Source organism: Microtus pennsylvanicus, chromosome 3 (assembly GCF_037038515.1).
Source record: "Microtus pennsylvanicus isolate mMicPen1 chromosome 3, mMicPen1.hap1, whole genome shotgun sequence".
NCBI lineage: Eukaryota > Metazoa > Chordata > Mammalia > Rodentia > Cricetidae > Microtus > Microtus pennsylvanicus.
The window spans coordinates 117815755-117841853 of record NC_134581.1 but is presented as its reverse complement, the minus strand read 5'-3'; the positions used below and the strand labels follow the sequence as shown (position 1 = coordinate 117841853).

Below are 26099 nucleotides of genomic sequence, written 5' to 3'. Positions count from 1 at the left end.
ATAGGAACAATACGCACAAACATGCACAAATACACAAAAATTATATAAGGCACTTGCTTATCAGTGTCTCTTTATGTGCATAATATGGTATATTACTTATTTTCAGATGTCAGTGAGGACTGAGTTTATGAGCTTATGTAGTAATCCTAGAATGTGTAGATAGCAAAGATTGTTTTTTAACATGAATTTCCCTTTTATACTTTTTTGTATATTTTTATTGAGTTCTACATTTTTCTCTGCTCCCCTCCCTGCCTCTCTCCTCCCCTTCAACCCTCCCCCAAGGTCCCCATGCTCCCAATTTACTCAGGAGATCTTGTCTTTTTCTACTACCCATGTAGATTAGATCTATGTTTGTCTCTCTTAGGGTCCTCGTTGTTGTCTAGGTTCTCTGGGATTGTGATTTGCACGCTGGTTTTCTTTGCTTTATCTTTTTTATGTGATAATTGTCTTTTCTTTTATGCTTTTAAGAATGTCAGAACTCTAACTTTATTTAAATAGTTAAATTGTTTGTGATTTCAGTCTTTCAGGTACAAACACAGCTGGATAAATTTCAACCAAACAGAATAATGATTTCCTGACTCAAATGGTTGTGAACAATAGAATGATATCAGAAGAGAATACATCATTCTCCTCCTTTTCAGAAAAGATTAAGTATGATACATGGACAAGAGAGGGAAAAATCTTTTATCTTAAGTCCTGTGCTCATGAGCATCTTATTTCTATGCTAAGTATGATTAGTGCAAAACTACAAGTAGGTGTAGTTTGTCATCCCTGAAGACTTACGGCCATGTGTGTCTGGAAGCCACTGGGGCAATAACGCTGGGCTCTGTCACTGAGCCACACCCCCTTCTGCCGCCAGTGCTTACGCAACTGTTAAACAAAGGAGCTGTCTATGCCTCGTCCTCCAGGGCAGAAACCTTGTCCTGTGGTTGCTTCAGAAAAGTAAAGCTTGGGAAAATTTCCAAAATGAAATGGGCAAAGGACAGTCCCAGGCCTCTCAGTTCTTGGAAAAAGAAGCAGGCAAAGTGCCCGTCCTGGAGACTAATAAAAGCTACAGGGACATCCGCGGCTCCGAACGTGCTATGGCTTTTACTGAGTGCTTGCTTTTCTACAGAAACATGTGCTGATCCTGCATCTCAAAAGTTCAACTCTGAAGTTAACAGCTTGTTGCTGGGGTGTGTGAGCAAGTCAAGAGAAGATTCATTACTGCTACTGGCTTTTGGCTAGAAAACTTGGTTTTCTTTTTCTTATCTGTGTTTCCTCTGAAGCAATATTAATAACACATAATTGTGCCAGTTACACTAAAGACTGTTCTTTACCAATGACAAAGTGTTTTAGAGAGATATGATAGAGAGGCAGGGGATCTGAGTCAGTGTGATATGAGTTAGTGTGCCCGAGAGTGTCTGCTGAACAAGCCTGAGGACCCGTGTTCAACTGCAGTGCCCACATTAGAATGCCAGGCATGGCCATGCGCATCCCTGTGCTATGGATGGCAGAGCCAAGAGTTCATTGCCATTGCTGGATGTCAAACTAGCTCCAGCCTCAGTGAGAAAGTCTCTCAAGAAAGTCAATCAGAGAGTGAAAGAGTAGGGCCCTTGACATGCTCCTCTGGTTTACATGTATGCACAGGCATTGGACCTGGGCACATACATTCACATACAATGAGAACATGGCTCAGTGAATAAAGTACATACACACAAACATGAGGACCAAACTTTAGACCCCCAGCACATATGTGTCAGTAGGCAAGATGGCCCTCCTGTAATTGCAACACATGGGAGGTGGAGAAAGGGATCCCTAGAGGAAAATGGCTACTTAAATGGGTCAAGTCAGGAAGTTCTGCTATTAAGTGAAAGACCCTGCCTCAAAGAGTGGAGAAATAAATGAGACTAACACACAATGTCAACCTTCAACCTCCACATGTACGCAAACATACATGTGAGTATCGCAAATGTGCCAAGACAAATACCACACATACATTGCAAAAAGAAAACAAAGAAATGGATGATATTAGAGTAAAAGCATTAGCATTGTGTCAATAAAGCTACTGTATTGTGTATAGTAAGAAAGTAAATGAGTTCTAACAGTAATTCCTTCCAATGCTAAGAAGCAATTGCAATGATCCTACAAAATCAACAACGGTAAGTGATGCCTGGAGACGGAAGAAGGTCAGTGATAGCAGTGAGTGATTACTGGACAAGGAAGTGGGTCAGGGATTGCTATGGCATGGGGTGGAGATTCATGTAAAGAGTGAGAGGAAGTGATTACAAATAGTCAAAAAAATGAGGTGTGCGCAATGGATATGTGTGACTGATGCTATGATTACATTGGCTATGATTTCATGGATATATATAGGTATCAAATTTTACCACACTATATAATCTAAATATATGGAGTTTAATGTACAACAATTACACCCCACTAGAAGAGTTTTTAAAAGGTCCACAATCTAATTCACAGCACAAATGCACGTCACATTATATTGCTGTGACTGCACAATCATATTTTTATACAGTGTAAATAAAGTAGTAAAGAGAGGTTTGACATTGTTTGAATGATTATGACTGAGATGTACATACACACACACATAGAGACGGAGACAAGGAGAAAGACAAAGTGAGAGGGAGAGAGAGTACCGAACAGTTACGAAAACGCTATTCAGGCAAAAGTGGCCAACAGTATGAATGCATCATTCCTGGAGTAGAAATGAACAGTCAGGTTGTTAAGACCGAAAAGATTAACCACAGAAAGAAGGTAGAATTCACCACTGCATACAAATCTGTAGCCTCTGAAATTATCAGCTGCTTTTTTTAACATTGTCTTACAATCATTCATTGCTAAAGTTTATTGTTAAAATGAATAGATTAATTAGGCAATGAAGAAATATTACAAGCAGCACTCCCTCAACACAATGCTGTTATGCTACAAACTCTCAAAACTAAAAAGCACAAAAGGCCCATTCATATAAAGAAAAACAAATCCTTTTAATAATTGTTAGTTTAAAAAGGAAATACAAGCTGAAATCATTGAAAATTTATTTATAAAAATATAGAGGAAGCAAAGCTCTAAATTAGAACCCACGGGATATGTATGGAACAATAAGTAAAGAAAATGCATAGCACTAAACATTCTTAATAAGTCAATAAAAATATAATAAATAATTGATTTATAAGTTGTAAATAGAAAATGAACAACAAATACTTCCCTAATAGTCAAAGAAGGAAATAATAAATATTAAAAGCAAAAAGAGAGATGGAAAAAAATCAATCTACTATTCCAAAATCCTATTTAGAAAAAAATGAAACTAGGTTTAGAAACATGATTCTCCCCAGATCATCGCTTTTCTACTACTGAGATAAATTGCACCACAAATGGGAAAATGCTATTTGAGGATTTTAAAAGTTAAATAGTAAAGATGATGTGTGCCTTAAAGAAGATCAAAGAACCCTAGAGAAAAAATGATAAGAACCCGGAGCAAAATTAATGAGAAAAATCAGAAGTATAACAAAAAAGAATGAAAGGGGAAAGAGAGAGAGAGAGAACAACACAAATAAAAGCATAGCTAAAGTCATCAACAATAAACTCAACCAAGCATGCAAATAATATCAGAAGGAATGGAAGAATGGAGGACAAGATCAAGGAAGTACTAATTTCAAATATCATTATGTCAAGAAAAATATATGTGAACGTGTATTATAGAGAAACAAATGGACGTCCAAACACAAGAGGCATTTAGAATTCCCAAAAGATAGGACCACAAAACAACTTTCTCTTCAAAGAATCACAGCAAAGCCATAAAAACACAAAGGAGAGAGGCTGGAGAGATGCTTCAGTGGGTATGAATTCTTGTTCTACAAACAAGAATTGAATTCAAGTCCCCAGCATCCGAGTTTAAAAAAAAAAGAGGAGCCATGACAAACATGTACATATAATCCCAAGAGTGAGGGTAGAGGCAGCTAAACCCTGAGAGCTTGCTAGCCAGCTGGTCCAGATGAAACAGTGAGTTTCTCTTGCAGTGAGAGATCCTGTCTCAGGCAAACAGGTAGAGAACAACAGAGGAAAACACCTGGTGTTTTGCTGCCTCTGCACGGCCATGCATGGAAGCATGCACACAAATGCATGCACACACACTCACACACACACACACACACACACGCACGTACGCATGCACACACCCTCCAAAACTAAAAAGAAAAAGACAAAATAGAAAAATAATATTAAAAGTTTTGAGAAAAACACCAGCTCACCCTCAAAGATAAATACATTAGCTCTTAAATTATCAAAGTCCAAGAAAGAGTGGAATGATGTATTTGCAATCTCAGGTAGGAAGCAGCTACCAACCAGACACCTATGGGCAGTGAAGCTAACATTAAAAGCTGATGGAAAAATACACTTTATAACAAACATAAACTAAGGAAGTTCAAGACCTACAAGAAACACTACAGATGGTATCCAAAGGAGAACCTCAGAGAGCGCAGGGAAAAATAAAGTTTATGAAAGGAGCAGATGAACAAAGGAGAGCTGGGATGAAATCCACAGTGTCCTGCCCAGGAAATCAGGAAAAATCTAATACTAAGCTCTATTACTAATAGGAGAGAGAAAAATAGTAAAATTGAACAGTCAAATAAACAAATCACTAAGTTACTATATAAAACCTTAAATATAAATGGCCTAAACACTTCCACATAGACAGACAGACTAGAAATTGTCTTTAAAAACAAACAGAAACAACCAGGCGGTAGTGACACATGCCCTTAATCCCAGCACCAGGGAGACAGAGGCAGCCAGATCTCTATGAGCTCAAAGCCAGCCTGGTTGACAAGAGCAAGTTCCAGTACAGGCTCCAAAGCTACAGTGAAATCCTGTCTCAAAAAACCAAAACAAAACAAAACAAAACAAAATAAAAACCAACAAAAAAAAGAAAACAAAACCAACAACAAAAAATCAGGTCCAACAGTCTGTTAAATTATGTCTCACTAGGAAAGACACTCCCAGAATGAAAGTTCAAGGACTGACGTCAACCAAGAAGCAAATAAAAACCAAAACTAAGCCAGCACAGCTATTTTATAAGATAAAGTAAACTTTAAAAAGTGAACCACATATAAACAAAAAGAACAATTGATCAAGAATAAGAATATAGAACAACTATAAAAATAAGTACTCTGAAAGTTGGCACTTAAGATTGTCGTTTTAAAACATCACTACTGCCCACTGTTGGGTTCTGAAAGAACAATACTGACTGGCTTCAATTGCCCAATCTCATCTTTGCTTACATCATCTAAACAGGAAACTAACACAGGGCCTTCAAAGTTAAGCTATGCCATAGCTCAAATTAAACAGATTATGCCACCAACATAAATGGAATACACATTTTCTTCTCAGAAGCCCAAAAGAAGACTCTCTAACTAGAACACATTTTATGTCACATAGAAAGACTTAGTACATATAAAAGAAGTGAAATCATTTCTTGTAACTTCTCAGCTCACAGTGTGTGAAAACAACAACAAAAAAATGGATACCAGATGGAACCACACAAATATTAAACACTGAGCAATGCTCTTCAATCATAAACCATTCATTATGGAAGTTTGACCTAGCAACGTTGAAATACAACTAAGGCAGGTCTAGCAAGAAAATTTACAACTGAGAGTTCCAGCTCTAAAAAGTAAAATCATGAATACATAATACAGTATGGCAGCAGATTTTAAAAACAAGAACCCTAAGAGAGGCATACATAGATCTAATATACATGGGAAGTAGAAAAAGACAAGATCTCCTGAGTAAATTGGGAACATGCGGACCTTGTGAGAGGGTTGAAGGGGAAGGGAGAGGCAAGGAGGGGAGCAGAGAAAAATGTAGAAATCAATAAAAATCAATAAAAAAAGAAAACATTGAAAAACAAAAATGAAAAAAACCAAAGCAGTAGGTCACAAGAAACAGTAATAAAGATCTGGAAATAAATTAATAAGATAGAGACTAAATGAACAACACAAAGGACCCATCAGACATAAACTCTGTTCTTTGGACAGCAAAATTTGGAAACTGTCAGCCAAACTAGCCAAAAGAAATTGAGAGAAGACCCAACTAATAAACTGTGAGGCTGAACAAAAGGGGTGATACAAAAATTTCCAGGAGAAAGCAAATAGTTATTAGGCAATATTTTGAAAACTTACATTTCAATGAATTGAAATATCTACATGAAGCGGATAAATTATTAGCAACATATGACTTAACCAAATAAATTAAGGTGACATAAACAGTTTAAACAGATCCATAAAAATGAACATGAATGAAACAGTAGTAAGATATTTCCCAAGAAGGAAAAGCTCAGGGTCAGATGGATTTATTGACAAATTCTAATAAACCCTTAAGGGTAAACTAACACTAATACTAGTACTCCTCAGATCATTCAAGAAAACAGAAATGGGAAGAATACTACCAAAGGCCTTCTGGGTAAGGTCATAACAATGCTAAGAAATGATACACCAATTTCTCTGATGAACACAATACAAAAGTTCTCAATAAAACACTTGGCATCATGTTCAAGAACAAAATAAGAACTCATAGTCATTCTGAATCATTCCCCATCCATGTTCATGGAAGCCACCATAACTAAACACAGTGAATCTGCAGGAAGACAGCAGAGGACCAGGGATCTGGTGTGGAAGAACAGTTTCAGCAGAAAGAGATGGGCATTAAAGACAGTAAGAGGTCCAAACTCAGCATCTACATGGAAGAACCTGTTCAGAAATAAACATTTTAAATCAGATTTAAAAATATCAAACCCCAAGACCAAGTTGGTTTTATACAAGGGATACAAGATTTGTTCAAAACAAATAAATAACCATATTAAAACATATAGACTATGAATGGTAATGAAAGATTATTTTAATATATGCTGAAGTCCAGTAGCCATTCCTCATAAGAGAGCCTTGATGGAATTTTGGAATTAAAAGACTATGTCTCAACATCATAATGTCTAGCTATATAACAGACTAAGTAACTAACCTTAATCTAAATGAAGAGAAGCTGAATGTATTTAAAGAAGTGAGACAAGTGAACCCACTCTATTTTCATTCAATATAGTTCTCAAAGTATTAGAGTGGTAAGACAGGGGAAAGTAATAAAGGGGAGCAGAGTAGGATAGCAAGAAGCTGAAGTGTTCTTACTTGCAGACAGTATGATTCTATACTACAAGACCTTCAAGATTCAAAAACGTTGTAGTATACAAAACTATGGTAATTTAAATGAGAATGGCCCCAGCAGGCACAAACTTCTGAATGCTTGCTTCCCAGTTGAAATTAGGAAGTGTGATTTTTGTCAGAGGAGGTGTGCCGCTGTGGGTTGGTTGTGAGATTTCTGAAGCCCACACAAGACCCAGTGTCTGCCGGTGAATCAGGATGTAAGCGATTGATACTATGGAGACCTGGTTCCAAAGGTTTTAGACGGTAACAATACTAATACTGGCAGCTGGCCTACAGACCATTCTTGTGATATTTTGGCAAAGACTGACTTATTGTGCCCTTGTCCTAAGAGTCTGCCTGAGGCTCAGTTGAAGAGTTTTGGATTAATGTCACTGGCAGAGATTGCAAGGCAGCCTCCTATTGACTGTGCCATGTAGTTATGAGCGATCGCTCATGTGCAGATCTACAAGCTGGATTGGAAGAAACACAAAATTACAGAAGAGAAAAGGAGCACCTGGAAATGTGATGCTGGAGCCACGTTCTGTGCGCCAGGAGATAGAGAGCTTAAAGGAAAGGCCTGATGCTAAGTCAGAGAGTCATACCCGCAGGGCAAGACCCAACACATCTAATCCTGTACTCCGTGGAAGGAACAAGCCAGAGGGATTTCCTTGGCCTAGAACCTATCAACAAGTCAAAAGTTTACACAGGTGGCCAGGTTTCAGCCCAAGCAGGCAGCAGAATTCAGCAGCTTTGGCCACATGGTTCAGAATGTAAAGTCAATAACGACAAGGGAAAGGGCTACGTAACCTTCCTCCATGGTCAAGGAAAGCCACTGGGGTCGAGGCATCTGGCAGGGCAGTCCGTGCATGGAGGCTTAGAGAAGCCTGGATTGAGCTGAGACTCCACAGTGTTGGAGATAACTAGACCTGCAGAGAAGAGCTGCTAACAGGAGAGGAACCACCCCAAGAGAGAGAGAAGTGTGCTGTACTCAACAAGCTGAAAGGTGTTGGTGATCTGGAGAGCCAACTAAGGCAGAATTTGGAATTTGTCCTGCAAGTTTGCAGTCTCGCTTTGTCCCAGTATTTCCTTACTATGTGCCCTTTTCTCCCTGTGGAAGGCTAATGTATATTCTATTCCATTGTATGTTGTGAGCAAGTGACTTGATTTTTTTTTTTATTTTACAAGGGGTTACCATTAAGAGCTGGCCTTGAGTTTCAGAAGAAATGGTAGACTTTGAAACTGTGTTGAAACTGAAAGACTACAGGACTTTTGAAGTTGGACTAAATTCATTTTACATTATGATAGGGCTACCACCTTTGGGGCAGGTCAGGGCGTGAAGTGTGGCAGTTTGAATGAGATGGTCCCCATTTGGCTCTTATGTCTGAATGGTTGGTATCTAGTTGCTCTAAACTACTGGGGAGGTGTGGACTCATTGGAGGAGGTGTGTCACTGCTGGTGGGTTTCAAGGTTTCAAAAGGCCATACCAGGCCCAGTGCCAGCCTCTTTCTCTGTCAACTGCCTATCGATCAAGATGTACAGTTCTCAGCTACTGCTCCAGAACCATGCCTAGCTGTTTTCTGCCATGATGGTCATGTACAAACCCTCTGAAGCTATAAGAATTAAATGCTTACTTATATACCCAAAATATGCTCAATCATACTACAAAGACATTTGTCCAATTATGTTCATAGCAGCATTATTTGTAATAGAACCTGGAAACAATCTCAATGCCCCTCAACTGAAAAACGGATAAAGAAAATGTGGCACAATTACATTAGAGCACTACTCAGCAGGAACAAAAAACAAACAAAAACAATGACATCTTGAATTTTGTATGCAAATGGATAGAACTAGAAAATACTATCCTCAGTGAGGTAACCCAGTCCCAAAATTATGAATATGAACCTTCATACAGCAACTGATGGAAACAGGCAGAGACCTGCATCAGAGCGCTGGACTGAGCTCCCAAAGACCAGTTGAAGAGTGGGAGGAATGAGAACATGAGCAAAGAGATTAAGACCATGATGGGTACACCAATGAAACAGTTTACTTGAGCTAATAGGAGCTCACCAACACCAGATGAACAGGGAAGGAATAAGCATAAGCCCAAACTAGTCCCTCTGAATGTGGTTGACAGTTGCATGGCTGGGACAGACTGAGGGGCCACTGGCAGTGGCACCAGGATTTATCCCTACTGCATGTACTGGCTTTTTGGAAACCTATTATCTTTGGAAGCATACCTTGCTCAGCCTAGCTATAGTAGGGAAGGCCTTGGACCTTTCCCAAAGCAATGTGCCTTGCCCTCTCTGAGGGTGGATCGGGGTGGGAAGTGGGGTAATGTGGAGGGAATGGGAGGAGAGAAAAGAGTGAGAACTTATTGGCATGTATAATGAAAAAAGATTGCTTTCTTTTTTAAAAAAATAAATTTTAAAAAAAATGCCTTGGTCATGTATTTCTTCAAAGCAATAGAACAGTAACTAAAACAAAAAATAAAAACCAATAAACTTTATGAATACAAAAAATAGCTTACTGAAAAAGAAATCAGCAAAAATTCCCATCTGGAATAGTTATTAAACATTATAAAATATCTAGGAATAAGTAAAATTAACTAAGGACATGAAAGACCTCTACAGCAAAATCTTTAATACAATAAAAAAATAAACTAAAGAAGATACCAGCTCATAGGGAAATTCTCCAATGCTTACAAATTGGCAGGCTTACTACTGTAAAAAGTCTATATTACTGAAAGGAATCTATAGGTTCAAATAAATCTATTTTAAAAATACCAATGACGTTCTTCACAGAACTAGAAAACACAAATCTTAAATCCACATGAAGCACAAAAAAGCCTCACTAAGCAAGGCAAGTCTATGCAGAAAGATCAGCAGTGGAGATCCTTATCTGCACAAACAAACGAAGTCTTTCAAAGACCTTGATATAAGACTTATAGCTTTCAAAATGCTAAGGGGAAAATAAGGTAAACAACTTCAAGATATGGGCATAGGCGAGAACTTTTCAAACAGAATTCCAGCTTGGGAAATAATCCAAAAATATGTAGCTAAAGTTCCATAGCTTCTGCAGAGCAAAGAAAGTGATCCTCAGGGTGAAGAGACACCCTACCGAAGGGGAGAAAATCCTCGCAGCTACGCATCAGAGATGGGAGGCATGCATATAATGCATAAAGAACAGTGAGACAGAAACAGAAAAGGAATCAAGCTGTCCAACCCATCGATGGGAAAATGGACTGAACAGACCATTCTCAAAAGAAGAAATACAAATGGTTAACAAATATTGAAAATGATCAAAAGAAAAGGAAATGTTTTAGAGTTGCTTCCCATCACAGTCAGAATGACTATCATAAATAAAACGAATAACTGCAAATAGTGGTGAAGATATTGAGAAAGTTTTAGGGGAGGACAAACGAGTAAAGAAACACGGCTCAGGGGTCAGTGAGGAGGTGTGAGGCTCCCTAAAAATGTACAGGATCATCATATGACCCACATATATGACCCGAGATATATCGAAAGGGCTTTGAGTTAACACACTACAGAGACTGTTTCACATTCAAGTTTATTGCTTCATAATTGACAGTTTTCAGGATATGGAACCTATACATCTGTCAATATTTGAACATATAAAATGGAGTATATGTACACAATAAAATTTTATGTAGCCATAAAGAGAAATGAAATTGTGACATTTTCAAGTAAATTGGTAAATGATTATGTGAAGTGATATGAGCCAGATTCAGAAAGAAAACTGTGACATTTTTTTTTCTCAGATGTTGACTTTTGATTTGAGTGGGTACTGTGAAAGGGGAGGAAGAGATCTTAGGGGAGCTGCATATAGAATAATATAATGGAAGATATGTAATAAGAAAGCAGAGGAAACCAACTTAGGGGGAGGAAAGAGATCAAAAGGAGGGAGGTAGAGAAATAGAAGAGAATAGCAGGGATGGAGAATGAATTAAAAGTAAAATGTGTGTGTGTGTGTGTGTGTGTGTGTGTGTGTGTGTGTGTGTGTGTGTGTAAACAACAAATTAAAACAATTATTTCCCTGTATGATAAGAGCATTAAGTCTTTGAAGAACAAAATTGAGGAAGATATTAGAAAATGGAAAGCTCTCCCATGCTCTTGGATAGGTAGGATCTACATAATAAAAATGGCAATCCTACCAAAAGCAATCTATAGATTCAACACAATCCCATACAAGAAAGGAACTTCTGATGACACCATCATCCCTGACATCAAGCTCTATTACAGAGCTATAGTAATGAAAGACACCTGGTAATGGTATAAAAACAAAGAGGTTGACTAATGAAATCAAAATGAAGATCCTGACATTAATCCAAACATCCAAAACACCTGATTTTTTAAAAAGAAGCTAAAATTATAAAATGAAAAAAAAAGAAAACATCTTCAACAAATGGTGCTGGCAAATAGATCCATATCTATCCCCCATGAAAATGGATCAAAGACCTCAACATAAATCTAGCCACACTGACCCTCATAGAAAAGAAAGTGGGAAGTAGTTTTGAATGCATGAGCACAGGACACCACTTCCTAAATACAACACCAGTAGCAGAGACACTGAAGGCAGCAATAAATAAATGGGACCTTCTGAAACTGCGAAGCTTCTGCAAGGTAAAGGACACAGACAATAAGCCTACTGAATGGTAATAGATCTTCACCAACCATACAGACGACTGATCTCCAAAATATATAAAGAACTCAAGAAACTAGACATGAAAACTCTAATTAACCCAATTAAGAAATGGGGTACAGAACTGATCAGAGAATTCTCAACAGAAGAAGTTCAAATGTCCAAAAGACACTTAAGGTCATGCTCAACCTCCTTAGCGATCAGGGAAATGCAAATCAAAACAACTCTGAGATACCATCTTACACCTGTCAGAATGACTAAAATCAAAAACACCAATGATAGCCTATGCTGGAGAGGATGTGGAGTAAGGGGAACACTCATCCATTATTGGTGGGAATGCCAATTTGTGCAACCACTTTGGAAATCAGTGTGGCAGTTTCTCAGGAAACTGGGAGTCAACCAACCTCAGGATCCAGCAATTCTACTCTGGGGAATATACCCAAGAGATGCCCAATCATACTACAAAAGCATTTGTTCAACTATGTTCATAGCAGCACTATTTGTAATAGTGAGAACCTGGAAACAACCTAGGTGCCCCTCAATAGAAGAATGGATAAAGAAGGTGTGGCACATGTACACTTTAGAGTTCTACTCAGCAGTAAAATACAATGACATTTTGAATTTTGCATGCAAATGGATGTAAATAAAAAAATTACTGAGATAACCCACCCAAAAAGATGAATATAGTATGTACTCACTCATAAGTGGATTCTAGCCATAAACAAAGGACACTGAGCCTATAATTCATGATCCTAAAGAAGCTAAATAAGAAGGTAAACCCAAAGAAAAACATAGTTATTCTCCTGGATATTGGAAGTAGACAAGATCGCTAGGCAAAAGTTGGGAGCATGGGGGTGGGGTAGGGGGAGATGGGGAGATAGAAGGGAGAAGGGGAGAATTGGGGAGAGCTTGGGGGAATGGGATGGTTGAGATGGAGGAGGAGTGGATATGGGAGCAGGGAAGAAGATATCTTAATCAAGGGAGCAATTTTAGGGTTGGCAAGAGACTTGGCTCTAAAGGGGTTCCCAGGTGTCCAAGGAGATGTCCCCAGCTAGGTCCTTGGGCAGCAGAGGAGAGGGTACCTGAACTGGCCTTATCTCATAGCCGCACTGATGAATATCTTGCATATCACCATAGAACCTTCATCCGGCGATGGATGGAGATAGAGACAGAGACCCTCACTGGAGCACTGGACTGAGCTCCCAAGGCCCAGATGAAGAGCAGAAGGAGGGAGAACATGAGCAAGGAAGTCAGGACCGCGAGGGGTGCATCCACCCACGGAGACGGTGGGACTGATCTAATGGGAGCTCACCAAGGCCAGCTTGACTGGGACTGAACGAGCATGTGATCAAACCAGACTCTCTGAATGTGGCTGACAATGGGGGCTGACTGAGAAGCCAATGATAATGGCACTGGGTTTTGATTCTACTGCATGTACTGGCTTTTGGGGAGCCTAATCTGTTTGGATGCACACCTTCCTAGACCTGAATGAAGTGAGGAGGGCCTTGGACTTCTCACAGGGCAGGGCACCCTGACTTCTCTTAGGACTGGAGAGGGGGGGAGGGGGGGAGGGGGAAGGAAATGGGAGGAGGGGAGGAGGTGGATATTTTTAATAAATAAATAAATTTTAAAAATCATTAATAATTGTATGTATTGAGCCTTCGGGGGAAACATAAAAGGAAGAAAAATGACCCAAGAATGGTTATAAAGAAACCTGTGTTTGCAGAACACTTTCCTCATTGCCCATGGACTTAGGACAGAGACGGAAGTGATGACGTAGGAGGTGATTCCAAAGGATCTCACAAAGGCCAAGGATCTAGCCCAACAAGGGACTGATGGGTGCGGAGGTCAAATGACAAACTCACAGATACACACACCCCCAGATACACACCCAGGACCTGGTGTTGGGGCAGAGGAAGAAAACCAGATAGATGTCTGACAAGCTTAGAAGAGAAACATACAACAATCTGGATCCCATTTTACAAGCAATAAAAGCCCATGAAATGAGATGATTTTATTATATTTAATAATAACCTGCTTTACTCTTAGCTTTCTAGGGAGTTGCGGTAAGGGCAACGTGACTTCGTTTTCTTGTTCAAATCTTGGCCTCTGCTTTTGTATTTCACTATGCAAGTTCTTCATCCAAATATGCTTCAGATACTAAAACACGAGCTGGTGGTTTGAGACTCATGGAAATGGTTAAGACGAGACTGAGAAGACAGTTACTCGTCTGTTAATAATAACAGATCTGGGAAGCACTAATGTCCAGCTGTAACTGCTTGTTTTGTGCTACACCGGGTAAGAGAAAGAGGAAGGTAAACAATGGAGCAAGAACAAGCTTCATTATTTTTACCATTGTGATCTTCTTCCCGCTTTAGTACAGAGATTTTCATACAAATGAGCAGGAATTAAGAGGAGTCAATAAATTCAACACAACGTATCCGAGCTTCCGTCACAAGGCCACACAGCTGAAGACAGCGGTGACTCACAGCTCTGCCCCGTTGTCATGATTGTGTCTGAGACAGAGCCAGGGTTGGGTACTCCAGAGTCTTCCAAGGAGCATGGAAGCAGAGGTCAGCAAGCCTGCCCACACACGTCTCCACACATGCTGGCACTGTGCATGCTTGAGAACACTCAGTGAAGGTCACGGTGTCACACAGCCGGGCCTTGCCTCCTGGAAGACTGCTCTACACACAGAATAGCTGACAGGCCCGCTAGTCTGCTCAGTCATCCTGGGGAAACAGCTTCTGTTTCTCAGTAACTATCAAATTCTTATTACATTTCACACCTTGACTCTTCAGCCCTTCTGCAGTATCAGAAGGCAATATTCTAAGGATTTTCGCTTCTTTTTTCCAAGATCACATTTTTTTTTCATTCCATGTATTCACATAATCACCAGCTCTTCTTCCTTTCTGCTGCTCATATATGATATTGTATACAATAGGACGCTATTTCAAAATAGACTACCAGCCCAGAATGCAGACACTCAGAAAAGTTGTAAATACATCATTTAGTTTACAAGAAATGAGTAAGCAAAAATGACCACTAAATTGGAAGTGTGTGCCTGATAGTGCCTCCCTGTGTGTTTATAGTTTGAGTGTGAAATGCATCTTCTAAACTAATGTATTGAAGATTTTTTTTCCCCAATCCACGTTCAGAGTAAAGATTAGATCATTACTGGTGACCCAGTTCACAGACAGAATAAGGGCCTCGTGGTGTTACTGGGAGGTGAACATCAAATCATCCAGCATCCAAATCACTCGCCTTTTCTCTGCTTTCTGTCTACCCCATGATGCTCTTCTGTGATGTTCTGTGTCATTATTGGCCCCAGAATAAAGCCAAGCGATGGTGGATTGACAGTCCTGTGACTGTGGGCACAACCACATCCTTCCTCTTCTAAGTCATTTTAATCAGGTGTGATAGCAGTTACCAAAAGTGACTGACTGGCACAACATGCCCATCTTAAAGTTGCTTCTGAGGGATCTAAGCATGATCATTTCATTAAAAACAACAAATATCAAATGTTGGTATGCTGAGGAGAATGTGACAATAGCCAATATGGCCTCATCAGACATTCAGAGTTGTAAAAGAGGCAAAGACTGATAGTGTCTGAGTCCAGAAGCCTCACACCAATACGCTGAGGGTACAGACCAAGTCCCATCTCCTGCCCACCTATACAGTAAAATCATAAAGTGTTTAAGTAGAGAAGCATTCAAGAAAGTTAGCTGAGTCTTCCTATTGTAAAGTTTCACCCACAACATCCCTTCCACTGATACTCTGGTCATGTATGAACACAGCATGGACTTACTGTGTTACAGGGAAGCCCATTCAATCATTTTTAAAATGTATTTATGTTTTTAGCTTATGTGTATTTTACCTACATGTGTATCATACCATGTGTGTGTGCCCAGTTTCTACGGAGGCCAGAAGAGGGAGCTAGATCCCCTGAAACTAGCTGGGCAGTTTTTGGCCTCCACATGGGTGCTGAGAAGTGAACCTATATCCTTTGCAAGAGCACTAAGTGTTTTTGACCACTAAGCCAACTCTTCAGGTCATAAAATACTCCTTTTAAAATTTTTTTCTATTATTGTTTATACATTTATTCAGCATGTGATATTCTTTTTATTTTATTTTTTAAAAAAAATACAAGCTATTTTTTTCATTTTACATACCAATCCCAGTTCCCACTCCCTCCTCTCCTCTTATTCCCTCCACTCACCCCCCCACACCCTACTCCCATCCACTTTTCAGAGAGGGTAAGCACATTGCTTTGGGGAGGTCCAAGGCCCTCCCTTCTATATGAAGGCTGAGCAAAGTATTCATCCAAAGAGAATAGATTCCCAAAAATCCAGGACAAGCAGTAGGGATAAGTCCTGGTGCCTCTGCCACACTTTAAAATATCAACATTTTACATAATTTTTTATCTTTAAAACTTTTCACATAATACATTTTATCATATTCTTTCCCCTCCTCTAACTCTTCCTAGGCCCCCAACACCTCCCTACCCATCCAACTTCAGGTTCATCTCCCACTCAAAAAAAAAAAAACTTTTAAAGTTTTGATTTTACTAAATGTTTCTCTGTGCCTTCAATTTGTTGAGTCTTCTTCATTTATCTAACCAGCATTTACAGAACCACGATATATTTCCATAATCATAAAACACATCTAGAGAGAAACCCACAGTTAAAAACCCAAATGCAACACTGCTCGCTCTCCCTTCGTTCCTGTCCCTCAGCCCTCTGCAGTCTCGAAGCTGCTCACCTGAATCACGCCTCCCAAGAAGGAAACTGCCGCAGCCACCCCGATTCTCTGTAGCTCGAAGTCGGATAAGCCCAGCACGCTGGAGTTGCTCTGTGTGGTGAGATTCCGGCTGCTCTGGGGGACCAGCCTTTCCACAGCATTGGCTGATATCAAGGATGTCAAGGCAAAGGTCCCTGAAAATGAGAATGGTTTAGAGAACGTCCATGTAAACATTCAAAAGTCATTCAATTGTTCCATGAATATTGAAAAGCCAACAAAAGCCATTAGGAATAACTCTACTCCAGTGTACCCCATTTCTCTGCCTTTCCTTCCACCCCACTCCATGAAAGAAACAGTACATCTGACTTACTGCGATGTCCACCGAGCCACCGTGTCTTTCTGAGTCACACGCTTTCCTAACTCTCTGAATAGAGAATATTTAAGATGCAGGATTGTGGCCTAGATTTACATTCAACCCTTCAATATATAAAAAATGCCGCCTTCAGTACATCACTCTAGGTCTAACTCGTCTTACCCACTAAGTGATATTTGTACCCAGAGTTTAGGGTTTGAAGAGAACGAGAGGAGGAAAGCTTGAAGACCTTGATGGATAACGACACACCTGCTGTCTAAAATGTAAGGTCCTCTGATCGAAACAAGCTTTCATCTTCCAAGATGGGCCTCAAATTCCAGTCACAACTAGGGAATCCAGTTCTTTCTCACCATGCTATGTGCTTTCTACCTCTAATGACTTCATAATTGAGTACACTTTTTATTTTCATGAACAAAATGCCAGGGCCCATAAATTAATCATGAAAATTCAAATTGCTAAATAAACTAGCACATTCAACATCTTTATACTTTGGCTTCAGGAAGTAATTGTTTTTCAAAGATACATGAACTCAGAGCAACTGTGCTTTCTTCCACTGGGCCTACACAAGAATGAACCTGTTAATGGCCAACCACAGATGGTTGGGGGACTCAAGAAGCTTTGATGCCCTCCTATTTTGCTAGTGAACATTGATGAACTATGGGAGTTGAGGAATAAGTGATATCATTTGGACAACCATTGGTGAACTCCCTATGCTCCAACAGAGAATTCCAAGCTCACACTGTTGGTTCCAATTATATATGTTGCATCTTAAAGCAAAAACTTGAATATGAAAAAAAGATTTGCAAAGAGAGTGTTGATAGGGAAGAAAAGGAGACAATGAAAGGTGGAAGGGCAAGGAGTGATCACATTGTTTACGTGGATGAAAATGTCAAGGAACAAATTTAATTTTTAAAATGATTCATATAATGTCTTATTATCATTAGCAATTTGGTATTGCCTTCCAAACACCTCATGGGGAGGCGAAAATTCATGATAAGTTGCTTGTCTTAAAAAAGTTTCAGGAAACATAAATCTCCCACCTACACTAAAATATGATCAAATAAAAGAGAAATATGATTTATATGTTAAATATTGTGGGCATCTTTAAAGATTCAATGACCCTTGTAGTAAGATCACAGGAAGGTTCCAAAAGTCATTTTCTGGTTCCCCTGTCATTTATATCAGGGTGGAAAGTATCACCTGTTTATTACCAGTGCTGATGACTAGTATTTACTAGCTTTCAACCAATAGCAACGCTGGCAGGCTCTGAGAAGTACAAATTTAAAAACAGGATGCCACCCACATTTACTGTACAGTAGAATGCCTGTGAAGTCTGCAAAAGGTGTATTTTGACATATCTGTAGCTGTTAATAACTTACTAAATAACTTTTTAGTTGTAGAGTCTAAATAAATGATAATTTTGAAACTATGCAACCAGCAGAATATGTACAGCAAGTACCTATAAAATGCAATTGCTTATGTAATTATACTTTTCAGGATTATTAAATTATGTATTTTTTAATTTGTTGTTTTGATACAGGAGTTCACTCTGTGATCCAGACCAACCTAGAACTCACCATGTACCTCAAGCAGGGCTTGAATCTGTGGTATTTCTTAGAATCCCACAGAAGCCTCCCACGTGCTGGGATTCTGAAGGCTAACTGCCACGCATGACGTTAACTACTAGACTAATTATGGTCTATTGGGAAAGTCTGTTTTGCCTTTTTCTTTTATCTTGTGTCAAAAAGAAGAAATGTCTGTGAAGTCAGTTCTAAAACCTTCTGCTCTTTCTTGCTACAGACATACTTAAATGCTCTGTGACAAAGTTAGAAGGCAGAACAACTAAAAAACAATAAAGTATCTGTAATTCCAGCATCCCAGAGGTCGAGTTAGGAGGATCATTAGTGAAACCTTACTTTAAATAATAAACAAGTAAAAAGTGAAGAAAATTATTAATTCATTCTGTGGTTTTCTCCTTTTTATCTATCTGGAAGAAAACTCTAATTCAATGAGTATTCTAAAACATTTTGTTGTCTAGAAAGAAAAAAAAAAGAGAGAGTTTGGGTTTCATACTTGTGTAAGCTGTATGTCTGTGACTTTAATCTGTGTTGTCATAAGAAACTTGGTGAGGTTTTTTCCTAGTTCACCTGAAATATACATATATATATATTACAAATTAATGTTCACCTAAAAGGTGCATTAAGACAAGAACATGTAAATTCTTGATGTGTACATATTGCTCTGAGCTATATACATATATACAAACAGATGTATGTGCATGTGTACACATGCACACATATATACTAAATATGTATTTTGTATATAGTTGTATGCCTCATAAAAGTAGAGATACATTTTGAGAATTCGCTGTGGCCAGTTCCACTGCTGTGGGTACATTATAACGCACTACCCAGATGACTCCAACATGATGCCCAATGTGACATGACATGATGAATAGTTTGATGTGATATGCTATTTTCATTGGCTGAAATATGTCATTATGTAAAGACGCGTGTGTGTGTGTGTGTGTGTGCAAGCACATGTATGTAAATCTTTTTGTGAAAATGCCAGTTCTAATCCAGCATGTCTGAAGTGGACCCACCCGTATGTCTGCTTCCCTAACTAGCTCCCTCAGAATATTGTTGCACAGAGGACTTCTCAGGTGGCAAGTCTAAAATGACCGCCAACGTTTGCTCTCTCACTCATAGAAAAGGTTAATGATATAAAAGCCAAATTTACACAAGTACAAATCATTTTATGAAAAAAAGCATATATTTCAGTGTGATAATAAAAAATATGACCTCCCAAGATTTCTATCCCAATCTTCAGAATCCAGAAGGACGTATGCTCCGTGGCAAGAAATAATAAATGCAGCAGGCAAAATTAAGCTCACTACTAGGCTGGTCTTAAAAATGCAATTATCTGTCTGGCTGTCTGGAGACAGCCGGCACAATCACAACTTCTTGTAACTACAGAAGACAGAAGCAAGAGAGCAGGGCTGGGAAGATCTGAAGATGCCCCCACGGAAAGGCCAGGGGCTCCAGGAATGCAGGACGCTTCTAGAAGACAGAGAAGTCAGGGAAATGAACTGAAGCCGGCGAAAAGAAGCACGGCCTCACTGAGTGCTCCTTTGGGGTCTGGAAGACCTAGTCAGAGCACAGACCTCCAGAACTGTGGACTTCCTTTGTTCCAAGCCACTCATCCCGTGATGATCTCTGACAGTAGGAAGCGATACAATCAATAACAACTGGCCACAGAAGACAGGCTGTAAGAGTTGCGCCCAGAGGCTGAGATCTCACACAAAATGAATGGCTATGTTTGCAAATATTTTCTGCTAAAAAACATTATGTTTTTAGCTGAATACTTAAGATTAAGGTGTCTTTTTATAATAGGAAAACTCAATAAATGCTGCATTAATATAAGCAAGTGTTAAGTTAAACACAATATACTAATCGTGGAGCTCTTGCTATCATAAGAAATGGGGGAGACATCTTATTTAAAAAGTAACAAATAGAGTTTCAAAACTGTGTTCAGGGTCATGCAGGTGATCACACATGGCGCATGTGCTTAGGTGGAGCTCACACGGAAATGCAGCCCATACTGTCATCAGAATAATCATGACCCACCACCCTCTGTGTTCATTCTTGTGTTGTTCAGAAGTGCAGAAGGAGGTAGGATAAGATACACCAATTAAGTCAGGCAGTGGGGGTGCATGACTTTAATCTCAGCACTCAGAAGGCAGAGGCAGGTGACTCTCTGAGTTCAAGACCAGCCTGTTCTACAGAGTAAGTTCCAAGACAGTCAGGAACACACACAGAGTATCCTTACCTTAAAAAAAAAAAAAGATACAAGAACCAAAGAAATACACCCAAAATATTTTTCAATATTTGAGAAACTATTTTCTTGCAAATTTTTATATTCTCTTATTCCATTGTAAATTCAGCGATACTTCTATTTTCAGTTTCTTTCATAACACAGGAATATGGCACTCAATCATAGTGTGTATCTGATAAATAAACATACCTCACATATATCAGTAGGGTAGAAGGGCTTTGGACAGGTAATTAGGAGTTGATAATCACCTTGAGTCCCTTTTGTTAGCTATGTGAGAACATATAACTAAACATAGACAGTGATTCTTACCTGTAGCAACATGGCGTCCCATTCCAAATATGGCATAAATGATGGCTGGAAACAAAGATCCATATAAACCAAACACTGGGTGCACAGATGAGAGAATAGCGAAGGAGAGCCCTGTGGAGAAGTCCAGAGTAGTTAGGACCCTCGTGTCCCAGGATACAGCACACAATAAAACAGGAACTGATGGGACTTAAGTCAGAATGAGTATTTTCATTATTCTACTCATCAGCAAAATGAGTACTAGCAGTATTATCCTAATCAAGGGGAAATTGCTCATCTATTCATGTGCATATTTCAATTCTCAAAACCATGTGCTTTTGCACTACGGCTTTTTCTCTTGACTGCAGAGAAGTAAATGGCGATTTGGAGAACCTTCTCAGTGAAAATTCCCATGATAATGTTGAAGCCAGGCATCTCTAGGCACACTCGGATTTTAGAAGCATCTTCACATGCCATTTTATTTGTGCAATAGCGTCGGTGGAGTAGGCAGGAACCGGAGTTTTACCACTGGACATAAGAGAAGTCTGAAGTGGATAGGGGCCTGGGCTTGAGGCACAAGCATAACTTAACGCTAGCAGGGGCTGCCTGGTGGACAAGCTATGGTGAGTACAGGAACATGGCCGAGAACAACCCTGTCCACTTTCTACTGACTGAACGCTAGACCGTATGCCAACTGGAGGTTTTACAGTGGCAAAACACTCAACTTTGGTTACATAAAGTGCATACATAAAGTATAACTCACAATCATTCATCTTTATTTTTCATGGGTACAACTGTCTACACAGTTTGTATGTTACATCTACATAGAAAATTTTCCCATTGCTGCTTAAATGACCATTGATGGTTTTAATGATATTAACACAAGTTCACTAAGATTTCCTGTCTGCAGCTGTTCTTGGCATCAGATCCTATCGGGGAAGATTCTGAGAGTCCATTTGAGTTTAATATTGAGCATTAAATTGGACAATAACAATATATTAAAATATGTGGAAGTTCTACCAACGCTTCCTTTGTAAAGCTTGATTATTGGTGATGGAATTTCTAAGTCTGATGAAAATGTATTACAGAAGGGCCAGCAGCAGAAAGGGCACTGGTGTTTCATAGAACAGAGTGGGGTGGGGTACCATCAGGCTGGTGGGAAGAACCCCATTCAGGTGCAGTTCTGGAAGCCAGGTTGGCATTGGAAAGCTAAATGTCCCCAACTGTATCAATCATCCCGTCTCAGTAGCTTCCACACAAATGACTTGGTAAGAAGCACGGTGTTTACGTCAATCCCATGGAGGACTTGCAAGCAATGACCACTCGTTATTTCCAGAGTGTGTTTTAGTCATCCACTTCACCAGAGCAGGAGAAGCAGTGGGTGGCACCGTGTTTGCCCAGCATGGCTCTGAGTTCACTCTCTGTGGGAGTGGGGAGTGGCCAGATAATAAAAGAATAAAATAATGTGCCCATGTAAACCAGGTCACTCTAATCTTTTATATTAGTAGAGGTATGAAAGGGAAGGGCACGAGGCATGTTTAGCAGAAACGCTTCAATCCCTCCGGTGACATCAAAGGATGCTAGAGCCTGTGGTCTGGCTGACAGGATCTCAGTGTAAACCATTTGGGCCGTATTTTCACTACTATCTGCAATGAGCAAACGTGAGCGTTGAGCTAGAGTAGTTAATTTCCTCTCCCGCCTTCTGGATAATCACCTCTTGATTAAAAACCTAATTAGAAGAACATTTGTCTTTCTCTTTAGTTTAACCCAAATAAAACATGTAACAAAAAGAGGTGGGAGAGTTTGTTTCAGAGCTGGAAGGATGGTGCAGTGGTCAAGAGCACTGGCTGGTCTTGCAGAGGATCCAAGGTTCATTTTCACCACCCACACTGGGCAGCTCACAAATGCCCACAACTCTAGCTCCAAGGAATTTGATGCCCTCTTCTGGCCTTTATGGCCACAACACACATATGCACATACACACACAGAGAGATTCAGACACAGAATTTCTTTAAAAAATCTTTTTTTACAAAAAAGCTTCTCTGTACCCCACACATATATGAACTTAAGAAGGGAATAATCATAGAAAATATGTCTCAAAATAGTGTGAGGTTATTTGCTTCCTTGCTTTTAACTCTGCTTCGTTGTTTGTGACAGCTCGTTGAACAAGGCAATGTCTCCGGTTCCTCATATTGAATGCTGAGATAAGAGGCATGCATGGCTATGCCCAATTTAAGATATTTTTAAAAGATCATAAATCTATAAAGTAAATATTAAATGTCATTTTTTGGCATTATTCTTCTTATAGAAGAATAACCTTGAAGACCAGAAATGATGTGCACATTTCCTTTATCATATAAAACTCTTACACTTTAAATAAACCTTTTTTTCTTGCTAATGTGGCAGTGAGAAACAACAAGATTAAAAGAAGAATAAACTAATTTTATTATATGACACTGTAGTATTTCAATTACAATTTTTATAAGAATTACAAAAATGGTATTCACTACAGATAAGAGCAGAAATGCAACTCCATAATGTATCAATTAGAAAAATATTGTTACTAATGCCTGTAGATACTCTATATTACTTAATCTTTGGTAAGAGTAAAAGTAACACAGATATTAAGATATGGAAACAGAAATTCAAAAGGGTGGAGGGAAAGAAAAGAAAGAGAAAGATGCACAGAGAGACAGACAGACGGATAGGTTGATAGTACACAGGTATACTATGGGTGGATGGAAGGATAAACAGATGATGTTGAAGAGAGATAACAGGCAGACAGACAGATCGATGGATAGATAGATGATAGATAGATAGAGACAGACAGACAGACAGACAGACAGACAGATGGATAGTAGCACTGTAAATCAATTTTCTCTAAGATAAAAAAAAAATTCAATTTGGAGAGATCATTGAGAATCAGGCTGCTCTAATGGAAGACAAAATGTTCCTGTAGGGAAGCTCATTAAAAAATCGGGACATCAAGAGTTCAAAAACTTCAGGAAGTCTCTGAAACTGACCAGATTCACTGTACCCAACCATTTAACTTTTATGAGCAGTAAGAACTCTCATAAAAGAGACATTCTCAGACCAGCCAAGATGCCTAGAAAAGGCTCAGATCAGCTGAGTAGTCTAAAAGAGACTGACTCCAACCTGTAATGCTGATCTCCAGCTATTGCAAGCTGCCACTCATACTGGGATACTCTCTTGGTGAGGCTAATATCTTTGATCATGTCTGTTCCTATAAATTGCCCCCATCCATATCCTTGTAAATAACGACAATGAAACTCATTGGTTAAGCAAGGTGAGCTGGAGTTTAGTTTGTCATCTTTTCTCCTTTTGGAGTGAGTAGACATTTGGTGACATCTCCCCAGGAAGAGTGTCACACAACGGATAAATGATAGGTAGGTAGGTAGATAGATAGATAGATAGATAGATAGATAGATAGATAGATAGATAGATAGATAGATAACAGAGATATTCTATTTCTGGTTATTTGTAAATCTCAAAAACCATATTTGGCAGCATGAAATACATAAAATCATATAAGTTTGATGCAAATGGTTTCTAGGCGGCCTTAAAATATGCAATTCTTTTTTTTTTTAGTTTAGTTTAGTTTTGTTTTGTTCTTTCAAGACAGGGTTTCTCTGTGTAGCATTGGAGCCTGCTTGTCCTGGAACTCGCTCTGTAGACCAGGCTGGCCTCAAACTCACAGAGATCCAACTGCCTCTACCTCCCAAATGCTGGGATCAAAAGCGTGCACCACCACTGCCCAACCAAATATGCAATTCTTAAGGAGGAATGTTTTGTAAGTATAGCAATGGTTCATAAAAGGGCAGAAAATACTCCAGTACTAGATTCTAGTGTTAACTCTCAGGAGGTGAGCCCTGGGTACTGGGCCAGCCTTTGGAGAAGACCTGGGGTTCAATGGGAAGATATCAGCCTGCCTTCCTCTCCACCCCAGCATGCACTGAAAAGAGTTTCCTGACTGCCCTTGCCTGCTGGCCCAGAAGGACCTGAGAACTGGCAGATAACCCAGTCTCTGCTTCTGCTTTTACGATAACCTTTGGCTGGGGTGACCACAAAGTGACTCAGTCTCTATGAGTAAGAAGGAGAACAAGAAGTCAGATAGAGAGTGATTTCTATGTGCAGGAGCCGCACTTTGACTTCAGTTTCAGGGCCGGCCATTCACTTGACACTGGCTGCCTCCAGCAACTGAGCGATTCAGGACCGTGACAGGTACTAGGGTGGCACCTGTAAAGCCAGTCTACTAGGGGTGCTACGTTGTGAGATCTGTAGATGTCCGTTTAGTGACTCCACCTCACAACTGCCAGGCCAAGCACCGAGAACTCAGAAGCACAGCTTTGCCCCCCTATGGTATTACAGTGCGTTTTCTAGACGTTCACATTTGGTTCTAATAAGAACTAACTACAACCCCCAATACAGCTAAAACAGCTCACTCCCAAAAGAATGCACTGTCCTAACTGCCGATCCTTATAACAGCATGGTTAGTTATCATGGTGGGTTGACTTCTGTCCCTCATATAAGTAAGTCCTAACCTTCAACTGCTCCGAATGTTGAAGAAACATTGAGACTGCTACAGACACTTACTTTAAATAAAGTTTTATTGTAATGTGGATATGGGCTAACTCAATTCGAATGCTCTCACTTCAGTGAAGACTTGTACGGAACAAGAGAAGCACACCCAAACACCAGAGGAAGGCAGAAGGAGAAACTGGGCATTCTTTCTTTTTGCCAAAAAAGAAATAATAATAATAATAATTACTAAGGACTGCGGCAAAACACCAGAAGTAAGGAGAGAATCATGGTATCTACTCTTCTTCGTGCTTTCAGAAGGATTTAATCCCACTGACACCTACACCCGGGACTTGTAGACTTAAAAGCTGTAAGACAGTGATTTCATGATGTTTTACCACCCAGTTTGTGACACTTTGCCATGGCACCCTATGGAAGATATACAGTGTCACTGTTTAGAGGGGGACAAAGCTGAAGGCATC

At 39.5% G+C, this 26099-nt stretch overlaps 1 protein-coding gene across 3 annotated transcripts in view; it reads right to left on the bottom strand.

Moving 5' to 3' along the window:
• Slc26a7 (solute carrier family 26 member 7) overlaps window positions 1-26099 on the bottom strand; it is a 109454-nt gene that overhangs the window by 62973 nt on the left and 20382 nt on the right. For all 3 annotated transcript variants that reach the window (XM_075966933.1, XM_075966935.1, XM_075966934.1), the window contains exons 3-4: window positions 21103-21213; window positions 16608-16780 (exon numbers count right to left, since the gene is read on the bottom strand). In XM_075966933.1, coding sequence (XP_075823048.1) covers window positions 16608-16780; window positions 21103-21213 — 284 coding nt within the window. The remainder of the gene's footprint in view (window positions 1-16607; window positions 16781-21102; window positions 21214-26099) is intronic.